The sequence below is a fragment of the Hippocampus zosterae genome, chromosome 15, assembly GCF_025434085.1.
Source record: "Hippocampus zosterae strain Florida chromosome 15, ASM2543408v3, whole genome shotgun sequence".
In the NCBI taxonomy this organism is placed as follows: domain Eukaryota; kingdom Metazoa; phylum Chordata; class Actinopteri; order Syngnathiformes; family Syngnathidae; genus Hippocampus; species Hippocampus zosterae.
In genome coordinates, this window is record NC_067465.1 from 10,186,393 (window position 1) to 10,201,023 (window position 14,631).

The 14,631-nt window shown below is 42.2% G+C and overlaps 1 protein-coding gene across 1 annotated transcript in view; it reads left to right on the forward strand.

The window, feature by feature from the left end:
* The window catches only part of LOC127616046 (contactin-associated protein-like 4), a 53,030-nt gene that overhangs the window by 20,624 nt on the left and 17,775 nt on the right, over positions 1–14,631 (forward strand). The window contains exons 3-11 of the mRNA XM_052087468.1: positions 2,989–3,182; positions 6,014–6,161; positions 7,449–7,667; positions 10,460–10,635; positions 10,706–10,831; positions 12,398–12,677; positions 13,197–13,340; positions 13,407–13,581; positions 14,384–14,490. Of these exons, the coding sequence (XP_051943428.1) occupies positions 2,989–3,182; positions 6,014–6,161; positions 7,449–7,667; positions 10,460–10,635; positions 10,706–10,831; positions 12,398–12,677; positions 13,197–13,340; positions 13,407–13,581; positions 14,384–14,490 (1,569 nt within the window). The remainder of the gene's footprint in view (positions 1–2,988; positions 3,183–6,013; positions 6,162–7,448; positions 7,668–10,459; positions 10,636–10,705; positions 10,832–12,397; positions 12,678–13,196; positions 13,341–13,406; positions 13,582–14,383; positions 14,491–14,631) is intronic.

Here is a 14,631-nt window from a genome sequence, read left to right on the forward strand (position 1 = left end):
GCATGTTGCTCAGTTCCTTGGTGCAGAGACTTCCGGCATTTCTTCTCTTGAACAATCCCGGTCAAATCTGGCTAGTATTACGTTGTTGCCCCTTGAAGCAGGGCACTGTCTGGCAGCGAGCCGCAGCAGTTTTTTACTACTTGGGTCAGCTTGCCACATTGGGCAAACTTTTTTTGACCGAAGATCGACTTTTGAAGTGACCAACCTCCTGCGAACTTCCCGATCGCGCAAGTGTGAGCATACACACGCGCAAACCACTAATTATGCACACGTGAGGATAAGCCAACACGCACGCCAAAATGAGCAACAGCCGGAACGTCACATAATATGAAGGATATCAAAACACACAGACACAGCGTTTTTTCCTTTCACCAAGAGGCGCAATGTCATCTCAAACACACCCTACATATTACTGTAAAAGCATTTGCTAAACATGCTGTCGCTAAGTTTGTCACCTTCGGCTGCCCGTAGCAAAAAGATGGCGGTTAAACATAACTGCCATCTGTAAGGGAGGCGTGCCCTATGTAACATTTGCGATTACTTCACCCACAATTACATTAAAAAATAAATTGGTGTGATAGAACATACATTTTTCATGCATATTATTGATATTAATAGTGTGCTTTTGAAATAATGAACATTGAAAAGTCTGCACATTTTCACACACTCTCGCTTGAACAAAATTACTGCAGTAACTAACCTATACAGTTACAAACTATAAACATCCACAATAACTTACTAACTGCAATGGCAAACCATGTCATTAATTTCAGTAATTATCCAACCATAGCAACTAAGTACAGTAACAAACTGCAGTAGCAGTGATAACTACTTTGCCGGTAAAGTAAATAGCTACTTCCTTCAAAATTCTCATGTTAAAAAGAGTAATTAATTGAAGTCAGTTGCTAGTTGAAGTAAATTACTTGTAGTTGTAATACAGGAGGGATTTAAAGGAACTAAATGAAGCAAGTAGCTTATTGAAGTAGCTAAAGTAAGTCCATTGTTGACAGAAGTAAAATTAAATGAACCCTTTCACGCACTGAAAGCTGATCACCTGATAAGGTGTCCACTTTCGTAACCGCTGTCCCTGAAAGGGTTAAGGAGGCAATTACTTGAAGTGATTAGTCCACTTGAAAAATAGTGCAGTAGTTTCTAGGTAAGTAGTCCGTAGTTGTTGTGTGAGCATGTGACTTGATTGCGAGTCCAAATGAGACTAGGCGACCACTCAGGTTTTCCTTTCACCCTCCTGATTATCTTTTGTGATGGCAGGTAGAATATCGTTGCATTATTAAACGTCTTGTACATGCTAATGTCATCGCATTGGTCGGTCGGCTCCGTCGTCTTGGCAGTCGCCATACGGGCCGGGCTCCTTCTTCCTCGCTACGGCGGCTTTGCTCGCTAGGCCGAAGCAGACAAATTGAGAAGTGTCGGGTGTCAGCTGACGACGGGAGACAAGTGACAGAGTAATACACTCGGAATTCACGCTTGGCAAAGCGCAAACGGGTCAAAAGGTGAGACGCCATTTGTTCCACTGGGATTTGTCCACTTGGATTGGTTTGGAACTCAGAGAAACCTGGCAAATGACCCTAGTAAAACATGTTCAAGCGAAAGGACATTCCACATTGGTTCAAAATGTCCTTAAATTGAATTACATTAACTATCTTACATCACATTATAATAAATTATTCATACAATCAACACAATGACATTTCCATGAAATTGGAAAATAAACAATTACATGGCGTGTGATTAAATGGAACGCATTTAAATTTGATTCTGATAACAAAATCATATTATATGAGGTTAAACAAAAAATTTAAATTAACACGGTTACATTCCGTTGAATTCTCACGACATTGCTTTCAATTAAAAAGAAATACATTTACATTCAATTTAAGATAATTCCCGTTATTTTAAGTCTGATTAAAATATTTACAGTTGTTTTGAATCCAAATAAACACAATTACATTCAAATTACTGCGATAGTCTCCAGCATGCCCGTGACCCTCGTGAGGATAAAGCGGTTCACATAATGGATGGATGAACACACAAGATAAATTATGTGAAATGATTAAAAACAAATTAAGATAATATACAACAAAATAAATTATACTTCTGATGAAAGGCAATATTTAGATGGAATGAAAAAAGTCTCAATATTAAAAATAAATTAAGTTCTTAAAAAAAAGTTTTTCGAGGCCACACAGGGACACAGAAGAGATCAGAAGCAACAAATAACAACACACTCATATAAAACATAAAAGTACAAAAAAAAACCCTGAACTGTATCCAACTGAAAAACAATAATTAATCCAATAATATATCTCTAAATGTCTCTGGTGTAGCTGAACATGATGCAATGAGGCTGAATATTTTTAGACCTGAAATGAACAGGCAACGCAAACATTTTCCAAGGTGTCCCTCATCGTACTTTTTCCCCATTTTCCTTTCATCTCTGCGTTTTACGGACAAGGTCAAGCGCCCGCTCGCTGTCTCGTCCTCCGGAGCTGATTAGCCTTTGGCCTTTTCGCGCCTTCAAAGTTCACACGCCAACGTTTATGTTTTCCCAGGCTTAATTAATGGAGAGCGGGCTTCAGCACCTGCCACCTTCACCCTGCGCCTCGTAATCATTCATCCACCCACTCAAAATCAGCTCAATTAACTAACAAGAGCTCCGGTTAACAAGTGGAAAAAAGTGACATTTGTTCAAGTGACATTAGTTCATAAATTGGAGAGGGATCCCGGTTCACATCTTCACACACCTGAATTCTTCATTTAGTATTTCTCACACAACAGTTCACCAAGGACGAACTGGAAGCAAAAAAAAAAAAATCCTGGATCCTAATTTCTCACATCCAAATTTTCGCAAGCAAATGTGTTTTTTTCCCTGCTGCCCAGACATGTAAATGCCAAGGCCAAGCTGTTCACAAATGAAAGCAACATTTCTCGATCCCAACTTTTTAACACGATGCATGAATTTGGTTTCAGGAGCAGGGGGTTGGTCTCCGCTGGGCTCCGAATCCTCTCAGTGGTTGGAAGTGGACCTCGGGGAGCGGACCACCATCACAGCGGTGTCCACACAGGGACGCTACGGCAGCTCTGATTGGTTGACATCCTATCTGCTCATGTTCAGCGACACCGGTCACAACTGGAAGCAACACCGGCTGGAGGACAGCATCGGGGTATGTGGACAAATTCTGGAGCCCAACTTCTCAAACTTTTTTTTCCCCCCGCACAAAGCATAGGGACATTCATGTAAAAAGAGTTTCAACTCCACAAGGTACAAGTGTGAAAATAAAGAAATCTGGAGCCCACCATTTTTTCCCTTCCCTTTCCATAATCTCACACGTTTTTGAGAGTTTGTGACTCAGTTGAGTGCATTTCTCTGCAAAGAATTTTTGGAAAATGGCATTGTTGTATAGAAAACACATACATCAACCCTTTCATGCACACTGTAACCCGATAACATAATAAACTGTCCACTGTAGTGACCACTGTCCCTGAAAGGGCTAAAGTAAAAAATGACAGAGCTTCACCTGTGCCCCAACTTCCCAAACCAAATGTCCTTATTCTTTATTCCCACAGCCTTAGTAGTTTTTGCTTTGATGCCACTCAGCAGAGCGCAGACCTCTGCCAAGGCCCAGCTGAGAAATAATTATGACCCCCAACTTCTCACAGCAAAATTCCATCCTGGTTCCTCAAAAATTGCTTCAGTATATATTTTGTGTAACACAATTATGTTTGCATACACACATACTTATCCCTTTTATGCACAAATAATAATAACTTGTAACTTGACAACCTGATAAGCTGCCCACTGTAGTAACCGCTGTCCCTGAAAGGGTTTAAAATAAATAAATAAATAAATAAATAAACCACTCAGCCAATGGAGCTAACAAATTTAGCCGCATCAAAATGTAATTAATTATACTAAACACATGGAGGCAAAAATGTACTTGAAGTAATCAATCGTAGTCATATTTTAGGCTATAAAACCAGCGGCAATTACATCAGCCCATCTTGCCGAGATCATCGCATTTGTCACGAGCATTTTAACTCTTCGTGGATAATAATGCATACAGAGCAGAGGATGATCTGCTGCTGACGTGGAAAACTTGTTGCCATTTTTGAGCCATTCGCCGCAATTTAGCTGCCCACTAACATGCCTGAGCGGAGCGCAGCACAGTGATTCAAAATGCAGCAAGACAGCTTGACCAGATGGTGTTGATAAAAAGGCGGCCGAGCTATTACGCCGGGGATCACGAAATTGGGGGCTCGATTGTTTTGTGGTCCAATATACAGTGAGAATATGTGTGCAAAAGCATCGGGACACCAAATGAAAGTACACTTACACGTACACTTTATTGATGCTTTTACCAATCTGCGTCCGTCTCCGTACCTTCTGTCTTCTTATTCGACTCGAGAGGCGTTCAAAGACAGCCTCAGAAAAATGGAAATTAATGATCACTTCACAGACAATAAAAAAAACGAAAATAATGCACCAAAACAAACAAAAAAAAATCAAGCTAGGAAATTACAAAATCAATTCTATGGAGGCGTTTGTGAACACACAAAAAAGGAATGAAAAACAAACAATTCTGAGACAGTCCAGTCTCCTACATACATACAGCATGTATTTCCTTCATTGTAAGTTTTATAGAAGGCTTTTATTTTTTTTGCGGCTCCAGACATACTTGTTGTTTTGTTTTGGTCCCATATGGCTCTTTCAACATTTTGGGTTGCCAAGCCCTGACCTAGATGAAGAAAAGGTCAGGAAAATGTCAACGGAAGTACAGTAATCCCTCGTTTATCGAGGTTAATGGGGGCCAAAACCACCCGCGAGAAACGAAAATCCGCGAAGTAGCGACCAATTAACATATACAGGTAAAACATTTTTTTCCGCAAAGAAGTCTGTGAGAAGCTGCAAAACAGCGAGTCACATAGAGCAACCTATACAGTACTGTACTCCATGTACAGTGCACTCCGCTTAATTGAACACCGGTTAATAGAGTAATCCGCTTAATAGAGCAAAAGGCGCTGGAACAGATTTGCCTAATGCAATTTCCTATAAAGATACTCTGCTTAGTAGAACAGATCTCCGCTTAATAGAACAGGCCGTAAGCAATGAACATTGTAAACTAGTGGTTTTCGAAGTGTAGCTATCGCGATACTGTACCACTATCGCGAGAAAACGCGGTAGTTCTAGCCGTATACAGTAACAGGTAGCACGTGTCACTCCACACATAGACACACGCACGTCACAATGGCTTCAACTTCATTCAAGAGACGAGAGAGAGACGAAGTGTAGCTATCGCGATAGTGGAAAACGCGGTAGTTCTAGCCGTATACAGTAACAGGTAGCACGCGTCACTCCACACATAGACACACGCACGTCACAATGGCTTCAACTTCATTCAAGAGACGAGGGCTATCACCTGCGGATAAGAAGGACATACTCAGACGATACGATGCATTGCCGGATTCTCAGAAGGTACGCCCGCGGTTTCCAGGACTTCCCTCTTATCCAGCGCATTGAGAGGGAAGTCAACCGCAAAATTACGGACTCCTGTTTCCAGACAAAAGTAACGACATTTTTCTCGTGATTTGAGATGTTTGACTGAAGTTGATTAAAGTTGTTGTTTGATTAAAGATATGGACGTCCACAGTCGAAATTTCTCTTCAAACTCGTCAGCAGGGGGTTTTCTGCGTGCATAACTTGGTCGTCGACGTGTCTGAAGGTGTACCTAATAAAGTGTCTCCGGTTAATAGAAACCCCGCTTAGTAGAACAGAAGCGCTTCGGCCCAATGGTGTTCTATTAAGCGGAGTGCACTGTATATGATTTTTTTTTTTTTATGGATATGTTTCAAAAAATCCGCGATGCACCGAATCTGCAATAAATCAACCGCGAAATAGCGAGGGACCGCTGTATCGAGACGCACACAGGAAGTAAAGCTCATGTGGGCAAAAGTATTGGGACAGCTTCTGACTCTGTTCGTCTTTGGCGGTCCTCAGTCTTTTTCAGGCAACATCAACGCAGACAGCGTGGTGCAGCACAAGCTGCAGCAAACAGCCGTCGCTCGCTTCCTGCGCCTGCTTCCCATGGGTTGGAACCCCGGCGGACGCATCGGACTGCGGCTGGAGGTCTACGGTTGCCCTTACAGTGAGTCGCCCGCCTCCGCCAACCCATCAGGCTTTCGCGTGGGAAGATTAAAAAAAACATCCCATCGCACCTCGTCTTTCTCCCCTTTGAATGGTGTTTTGTTTATCCTGGCGCTTTAACACCGACAGACGCACATTCGGGCTTTCATTCTCACCTTGCTCGCTCTCTTACCGAGAAACATCACCCACTCCGCATTTCGCACGTCGACATATTTTATTGAAGGCGAGCTGTAAAGCATACACATTAGACAAACTTTGTGTTTTAAACGTGGGTGAAATTCAGCTTAAAGTCATAGTTAGCAATTTAAATTAGGGTTGCAAATAAAAAGGGTTTGAAAAAAGGTTAAGGTGTCAAATTATGGTTGGAGACACATTGAGGGTTTCAATAAAGGGGAAGCATTTCATATGAGGGCTTCAAACTGGGGCTTTAAGCCATTGTTAGGGTTTCAAACGGAGGTTGGGGTTTCAAATTAGGGTTTTGAAATAGGGTTCTGATTTCAAATACAGGTTAGAGATTTGTACTTCAGTCTTCAAACCAGGGCTAGGATTTCAAATAAGGGTTTCAAAACAGGATCAGGGTTTCAAGCCAGGGCTAAGGTTTCAAAGTAGGGTTTCAAGACTGGGTCAGAGTTTCAAGTCATGGCTGAGATTTCAAAGTAGGGTTTAAAGACACAATTAGGGTTTTAAGTTAGGGTCTCAATCCAGGGCTATGGTTTCAAGATAGGATTGGGGTTTGAAATTATTGCTTCAAGCCAGGGCTAAAGTTTCAGAATAGGGTTTCCTAACAGGATCAAGTTTTAGGGTTTTAAGTCAGAGTTCCAGGCCACGGTTAGGGATTCACCCACCGGTTAGGGCTTCAAATTGGGGTTTCAAACCAACATTTGTGTTTCTAATTAGTGGTGGGGTTTCAAATTAGGGTTTTGAACCACAGGTAGGATATAAATTTGAGTTTCCACCCTGGGTTAACATTTCAAGCAAAGGTTAGAGTTTCAAATGGGAGTTTTAAACAACATTTAGGGTTTCAAAGTAAGGTTTCCAGACAGGTTTAGGGTTGTTAATTAGGGTTTCAAGCTAGGGCTAGGGTTTGAGAATTTGGAGTGTCAAGAGCGGATTAGGGTTCAAATGAAGGTTCCAAGTCAGGTTTCGAGTTCCAAGCTTGGGTTCCTTGTCGTTGTTTTTCTTTTTCGGTTGATCAAATCAATGTGCGTGCTCTTTGAAAATAAAAAGATTCGTTCTTGTCGTGATGAAGTCATCTTTCACCATCTGTATCCTGCCTCGCGCCGGTCAGCCTCCGACGTAATGTCGTTGGACGGCGAGGGCAGCGCGGTGACGTACTGGTGGAGCCACGACAAGGAGGACAACGAGCAGGAGCTGTCACTCAAGTTCAAGAGTCTGAAGAACTGCGGGACGCTATTGCACGCCCGAGGAGCCTCGGCACTCGGACTCAGCGTGGAGCTCAATGGCGGAAGAGTCCTCATGGCAGTCACGGGACAACAACATCAAGACGGTAACAACACGCTCTCCAGCTAAAACCGACACAGTTCGTATCCTGCGTCTGTTGTGTTGTAATTGGTGAAAGTCATAAGATGGCGGTAGGAGATCCTTTTACTCATTTGTGTGTGCGCCGCTTTCATTTCATATTTTTGTCATTAGCTTGGCGCGCTCAAGTGAAGCTTGAAAAGGCTTTTTCATATTCACTCCTTGTGTGGAATATTCACTCACAAGCAATCATCTTCTTTTTGTCTGCTTCTGGATGAAACTTCACATTTGCTCGGCTTGTCTATTTCTGCTTTCTCTTTCATGTTTTTTGCACTCTTGTCCTTTTTTTCCCCATTTATTTATTTTTTGACATGATCGTTTTGCTGCGGTTTGGATTTTTGGAATAAACACTGTCTTCATGTGTCTTGTCTTTTTTTTTTTTTAAATCTATCGCAAAAAGTTTTTACATATTTGCATTTCAATCATTTCAAATAGACAAGACTTGGAAATGTGTACTCAACTTCAACTTCATAGACACCATAACAATACTACACTACTAATCATAACAACAACAACCACAACTCCTTTGCAACAGCTACTCCCACTTCTACTAACGCAATAGTACTTCTATGGCTACTTCTTTTACTCCAAATTCTACTAATATTCCTAGTACTACATTTACTACTTCCGCCACTATAACTAATGCTACTAGTACTGATAATGAACCACTGTCTTATACTTCTACCACTCATGCTAATACGACTACTATTACTACTATTTTAATGCTGCTCCCACTAACTACTACTACTATTAATCATATTACAGGTACTATACTTACACTTCTGCAGCTATTATACGACTGGTGCTATTTTTACTACTACTACTCTCACTTCTGGTACTGCTACCACTAACTCTCTATCCAAATACTACTAATCTTACTCCTACTATTACCACCAGCACTTCGAATCTAATACTACTATACGTCCACTACTAAAGCTACTACTGATATTAATACTACTAGTCATATAAATACCACTACTAATATCGCTGCTAGTACTATTATACTATTAAAACTCCTCCTCCTCTTACTACTACAATCCTACTAATGGTATTTTTACTATACTATCACTACTAATAATAATAATAATAGTAAAACAGCAACAATAAATAGTCCTCCTAATGGTAGTAGGAAATACACAACTGCACTACTGCTAACGCTACTACTACTGCTATTGCTAGTACTTGTACGAGCACCACAACTGCTACCACTCCCATACTACTAATAATACCACAAATGCTAGTTTTATGGGTTTATCGGTTGGATTAAGTATTTGTGGTATTAATAATAATACATTTTATTTATAAGCGCCTTTAAGAGTAGTATACGTGTAAGTAGTACATTCGTATTTGTAGTATTTGTAGCATTACTAAAACTACTTTTGTTTTCCTTTTGCTTCTACAAAGATATTTTTACTATTACTACTATATGGTGGAATCTATTGAAATCCAACACAAACATTTTATCAAAACATATGGCCACATGTTTGTAATATTTATTTTCTCATTTCATGCAATTGGTGTCACTCAAAAGCGAGTCTTGTTATCTCTCTTCAGTAACAAAGTAAGATATTTATTCCCTGAATTGTAAATAAGTTGTTGTCAAGAGGACAGACTCCCGCCTCCTCATTTTAGGATGAAGATGTTTTTGTCCATCATCTTCCTCCTCAGGCTCCCCTGACACCTCCGGATACATTTTTAACGACTGCGTAGAGTTTTTTTCGGGAGCTTTTCCTTCCATCGCTCTCCCCGCAGAGCTGGACCGCGGGGAACCTGGCCCTGCTAATTTGGAGCCGCCGACGCTCATCTAAGATTTATAACGTCTTACGTTTGGCATGAACGACGGAATATTTGGCTTTGCATCTCCACATTTTTCTTGTTGTGATGGTGATAAAGCAACCCGGCTTTGAACCTCCTGCTGGGAGACAACATTGTCTTCAGATTGCAAAAAACTTTTCTCGCAACTTTTTTGATGTCTTGTCAAAAAGCGTTACTTCCATTTTGTCTTTTTTTAAGCACTTTAACCTTAGTGAACACAAATAATCGACATACAGTATTTCTTCATGGGCGGGGGACACTATTCCAAAGCTAACACAAAGCGACGCAGGGCAAAGCTCCTATTCTTCTCAAACCATGTCAAACTCTTGTTGCAAGGCAGTATTGGCATTTGGTGGAGGACAATAATTTGTGCCACAAAGAGAGAAGGAACAAGGACAGCATGCAACTACCCAACCAATATGTACATTTTGCGCTGGTCTGTATTAAATATAAAACAATATAAAGGTCCAAATTTTGAATAAAAATCGGAATCGTCGAAAATAGGTACCGTACTTTAAAATCGAGGTTATTCACATAATATAAAACCTTTTTGTTAACAAGACCAAAAATATGTCAATAGAAGTTTTGGTTTTCTCCCCACTTACTTGAAATAGTTCCTGCACATGAAGGACATTGAATTCCAAACAAATTGAAGGTGAAACACCCTCATAAATGGACTGTGTATGATTTCTGAGGGTCATTTTTTTTTAATTTGGTGGGTCACTGCCATTATGTCAAATGTTTGACCCACTTACTTGAAACAATATTTGCTCTAAAATGAATTCCACATTATATAAAATCTGAACATCCTCTGGAATGGACTGTGTATCATTTCTGAGCATCACACTCCATTTTTTTAATTTTTGGGGTGGGGGTTCAAATCTGGTGAGGCATTGGTCCTAATGTAAAATCACCTTGACACCATCTGTCTTTATTGGCTCCTAGCGTGGACTTCCAGTCCCAATCGTCGACGTCTGGCCTCGTTAGGCAGTCTCTTGGACGACCAACAGTGGCACGTGCTGGCCATGGAATGTCACGCCGCCCAGTGCAACCTTACTGTGGATCAGCACACGGAGAGCGTGGACCTACCGTCGCATTTCCATCACTGGCATATCCAGCAGGTCTTCCAAAAATGAGTTGCCACCTTTTTCTGTCCTTGTGGTTCACGTTTTCCATCCTGGGGTCTTCCAGCTGAGCGTGGGGGGATTTCCCAACATTCCTGAGGAGAGATTCCAAGGATGCCTTGAGAATTTGGTGTACAACCAGCATAACCTGATCGCGATGGCCAGACGAGGCGACCGCCGAGCTACCGTGACGGTCAGTGCTTGACTGCTTTCCTAATAAGGTCAAACGTCCAACGGACGGACAGTGATGACCTTCACGTTTGTGCTAATTGGCTTCACATTTAGCCGACAACATTTGAATAAATGATGGAGTTCCGTAAAAACTAGTATGTCTAATCTTAGTTAGATTGTTTTGCCTTTGTTGTGTCGATGGAGGTCATGGTAGCGCACTGCCAAATCATGCTAATTCACGACTGCTCTTAACTCATTCAGTACCAACCAATTCTGTACCAAGTCTGAAAAGACGTTTAAAAACGTCTTTGGGATGGATGAGTTCAGAACGTGTTTCCCTCTTCAAAGCTTTAAAAGAAAAACAACAACAACAAAAACTTTGTCATCCCTCATAAAGATCTTTCACAGCAGCTAGCTGTTTGTTAATTTGTTTATCTATAATACTAAAAACGTATTTGAAAAATTCTTCACTTATGATAGTTTGGGGATAGTTAGATTTTAGCTAGGTACTTAGTGATGAAGACTATTCGAAAGCCATAACTCGTAATGCTAATTTTAATCTAAAGAATATTCAGTGTCATGAAATGTTTGCATTTTCAAGATTTTTTTTTCCTCACCATCTCAGTGTTCACCAAATGGCATCTTACCGTCTGACTGCATTGATATATAAATTGTTTGTCCCGTATTGGCTTTTTATGACAAATGAGGCGTGAAGGCAAAGTAGTCTCTCAGTATAACGCTTCCATATTGGCCATGTGGACCTCCCGTGCATTTTAAAATTCACATTCACCGGGGAGCATTTCGACGAAAGAAGTTCACACACACAAAAAAAATAAAAAAAATAAAAAGATGAAAACTGGAAGGAAGAAAGTGGAGCTATTCGTATGCTTGGTTAATGCTCCAATGGAGGCGCTTTAAGTGACGATCTCTTGAAAGGACAAAGGCAATCTGTTTATGTGTGTGTGTGTGTGTGTGGTGACTTTGCAGCGACGTGTCCCCCCCCCCCCCTTTTTCCATCGAGGTGACTTTCCAAGCCGCTCATGAACCTGAATTCACCCAAACTGCACCATAAACATTCTCGACACGTCATCTGTGCGACTGTAGGCAGTTTGAGCTGACAATGAAATACAATGACAAAAGAAACCAATCACAATAACATGACTTCTAAAAGCGCAGTTAACTTACTTTGTTTGAGCGCGGTCACAGAGGCAGAGGATAGACCACAAAAAGAAGTACAGCAAGACAGCAAGTCTCTGAGAGGGAACAGACAGGAAAAAAAAAAGACGATAAAAAGCAACAACTTTGTGATGTCTCGGTGAAATATGAATCTGGAAAGTGTTTTCATGATGCTGCAATTGCATCCCACCAATCCGTCTTTCATTTGACTTTGTTTCTCCCCCGTTTTGCTTTGCTAATGCTACCGGCTCCTCATGGTTATGCTAATGTTCCTAATGTCGCATTTAAGGAGACTCGCTGATGAGGACGACGGTGACCTGAAGTCGCACGGACACGCCCCTACACTCAACCCGCCCCTTGAGTGGATTAATATTCATGCTTTTGCTGTTTTGATTATTTTATGTCCCCCCAGGGCAATGTCACCTTCGCGTGCTCCCACCAGACGCTGGCCGTTTCTGCCACCTTCCCTGGGCCCCGAAGCTTCCTCCAGTTGCCCGGGGCCGGGGCAATGACCTCGTTGCCTACAGCGGGAGTGTCCGTAGGAGTCAATTTCAGGACGTGGAACCGAGATGGACTCCTGTTCACCTTCCGGCTCCCTCGTCAGGGCGGCGTTGTCTGGGTGTACCTGAGTGATGCCCGGCTCTGTCTGCGCATTCAGAAAGCTGACAGGGTACTGCTGAACCTCCAGGCAGGTCAGTACAGAGCAAGAAGTACAGTACTGAGGTGGAAACGCCCGCCTTGCAGTTTTGAGGATCTGGGTTCCAGCTGGGCTGTGTAGCGATTGCATATTGCACTCCCATATTTGCATGGGTTTTCACCAGGTATTTTGGACACCTCCCACATTTCGAAAACTAACTTCTTAGGTTCGGGTTTAGGTCACGGCACAGTAGTTAGCAACAGAACTCACAATTCAGATTCGCTGAGCGATATTTTCCCGATGTCACAAACAAAAAATACAAGGAATGACATCAAGTGACAGTATTTAACACAGTGGGGGGGGGAAAGGGAGTCATCACAGTGTCCCTCAATATGCTTGGTCTTCTCATTTTTCAACCCAGAGGGACGCCTCTGGCTTGGGTTAGGGTTAAATTTAGGATAAAATTGGAGTTTATTTGGAGTTACAGCCAATTTTGGGGTTAAATTCAGAGCCTTGACGATAAAAACAAAAGCATACAGTACTTAATTGGGATTCTGTATGGATTGGTTGTTAGGTTCCGATCTGGATGATGGTCAGTGGCATTCAGTGGACCTCAAGTCCAGAGGAGGGCACCTGAGCATCAGCGTGGACAAAGACGACATGGCTCACTCCAGTCCTTCCTTTACCGTCGCCATCGAGAAGGACCTCTTTGTCGGTGGTAGGCAAATGTACGACATGATCATACCTTATACCCGGTCACGCTTTGAATGTCTTATTGTTGAAGGTTGCCCTGCGGAGGACGAGAGGCAGGAGGACTGCAGGAACCCTTTTGCCTCCTTCCAGGGTTGTCTTCGCCAGCTGACCCTGGGCCGGCAACAAGTGGACCTCATCCTGGTGCAGCAAAGGATGCTGGGTACCTACAGCAACCTCTTGATTGACATGTGCGGCATCATCGACAGGTCAGTTTCGAACATGGAATTCGGTGTGTGATACGCTAGAGCATTAGCTGTGTGACTTCAATGTTCAGGGGGCAAAATCAGAGGAGGCCCTTGGACTAATTAAAAATACATCTTAAATGTGTTACTTGAAACAGATGCCGTTAATCCAACTTCAGACTCTCAGGTCGTCACACGAAGTGATGCCACCGAAGCAGAACTAATCCTGCAGTTGGGTCTGCCTGCCGAAGCGTTGCTTCATTAACGCAACGTTCACAACAATTATCAAACCTGTCGGTTGGGGAAAAAAAAAAACAAAAAAAAACATGCGGTTCTAATAACACGAGCCGATGCTTAACGAAGCGAGCAGGCGTCCTTGTCTAGCTCACGACTCCTTCATTTTGCATCCATCGTTTGGTTAGCAGTTAGCGCATAGCCGCCGTACGCTTGGCGATCATGCTGATTGAATTGAACGCAAGTCAGATGGAAAATGTTGCTTTTCAACACAGGGTCACCCTGACCCTCTGTTGAAGTAGTCATACTCCATGGGAGCTTGTTATTACACTTACCCTCCGGTGTTTCAACTGCAGGCAGTCAGGAACAAAACGTTACACACGTTTCCATCCAGATCGAATGAAACAAAAATCTAAATGAAAATTTGATTTAGAAGGTGAGCAGCAAGGCTACATATTTGCAAATATGCTTTCTTCAAATAAACATACCTACGTGTGTGTGCATTTTATATTTCCTTTGGTACGTCCGAGCTTTCTAAATTTTTCCACAAAAGAAAAAATTAGACACGATTGATCTATTTTGATGTTTTCAGGTGTTCTCCGAGTCGCTGCGAGCACGGCGGGCAGTGCACTCAATCCTGGATGCACTTCCACTGCAACTGCAGCGACAGCGGCTATGGCGGCGCCACCTGCCACAGCTGTGAGTCAAAGCAGGGCCAGTCTTCTAAAAAACTATATACAGTATATCGTTACTTTTGCATGGACGAAAGTATCCTACCGCTGTCAGCAACTCATCTCCCTCATCACGGTGGAAGATTTTCTTCCAATATTTGTTTTTTGA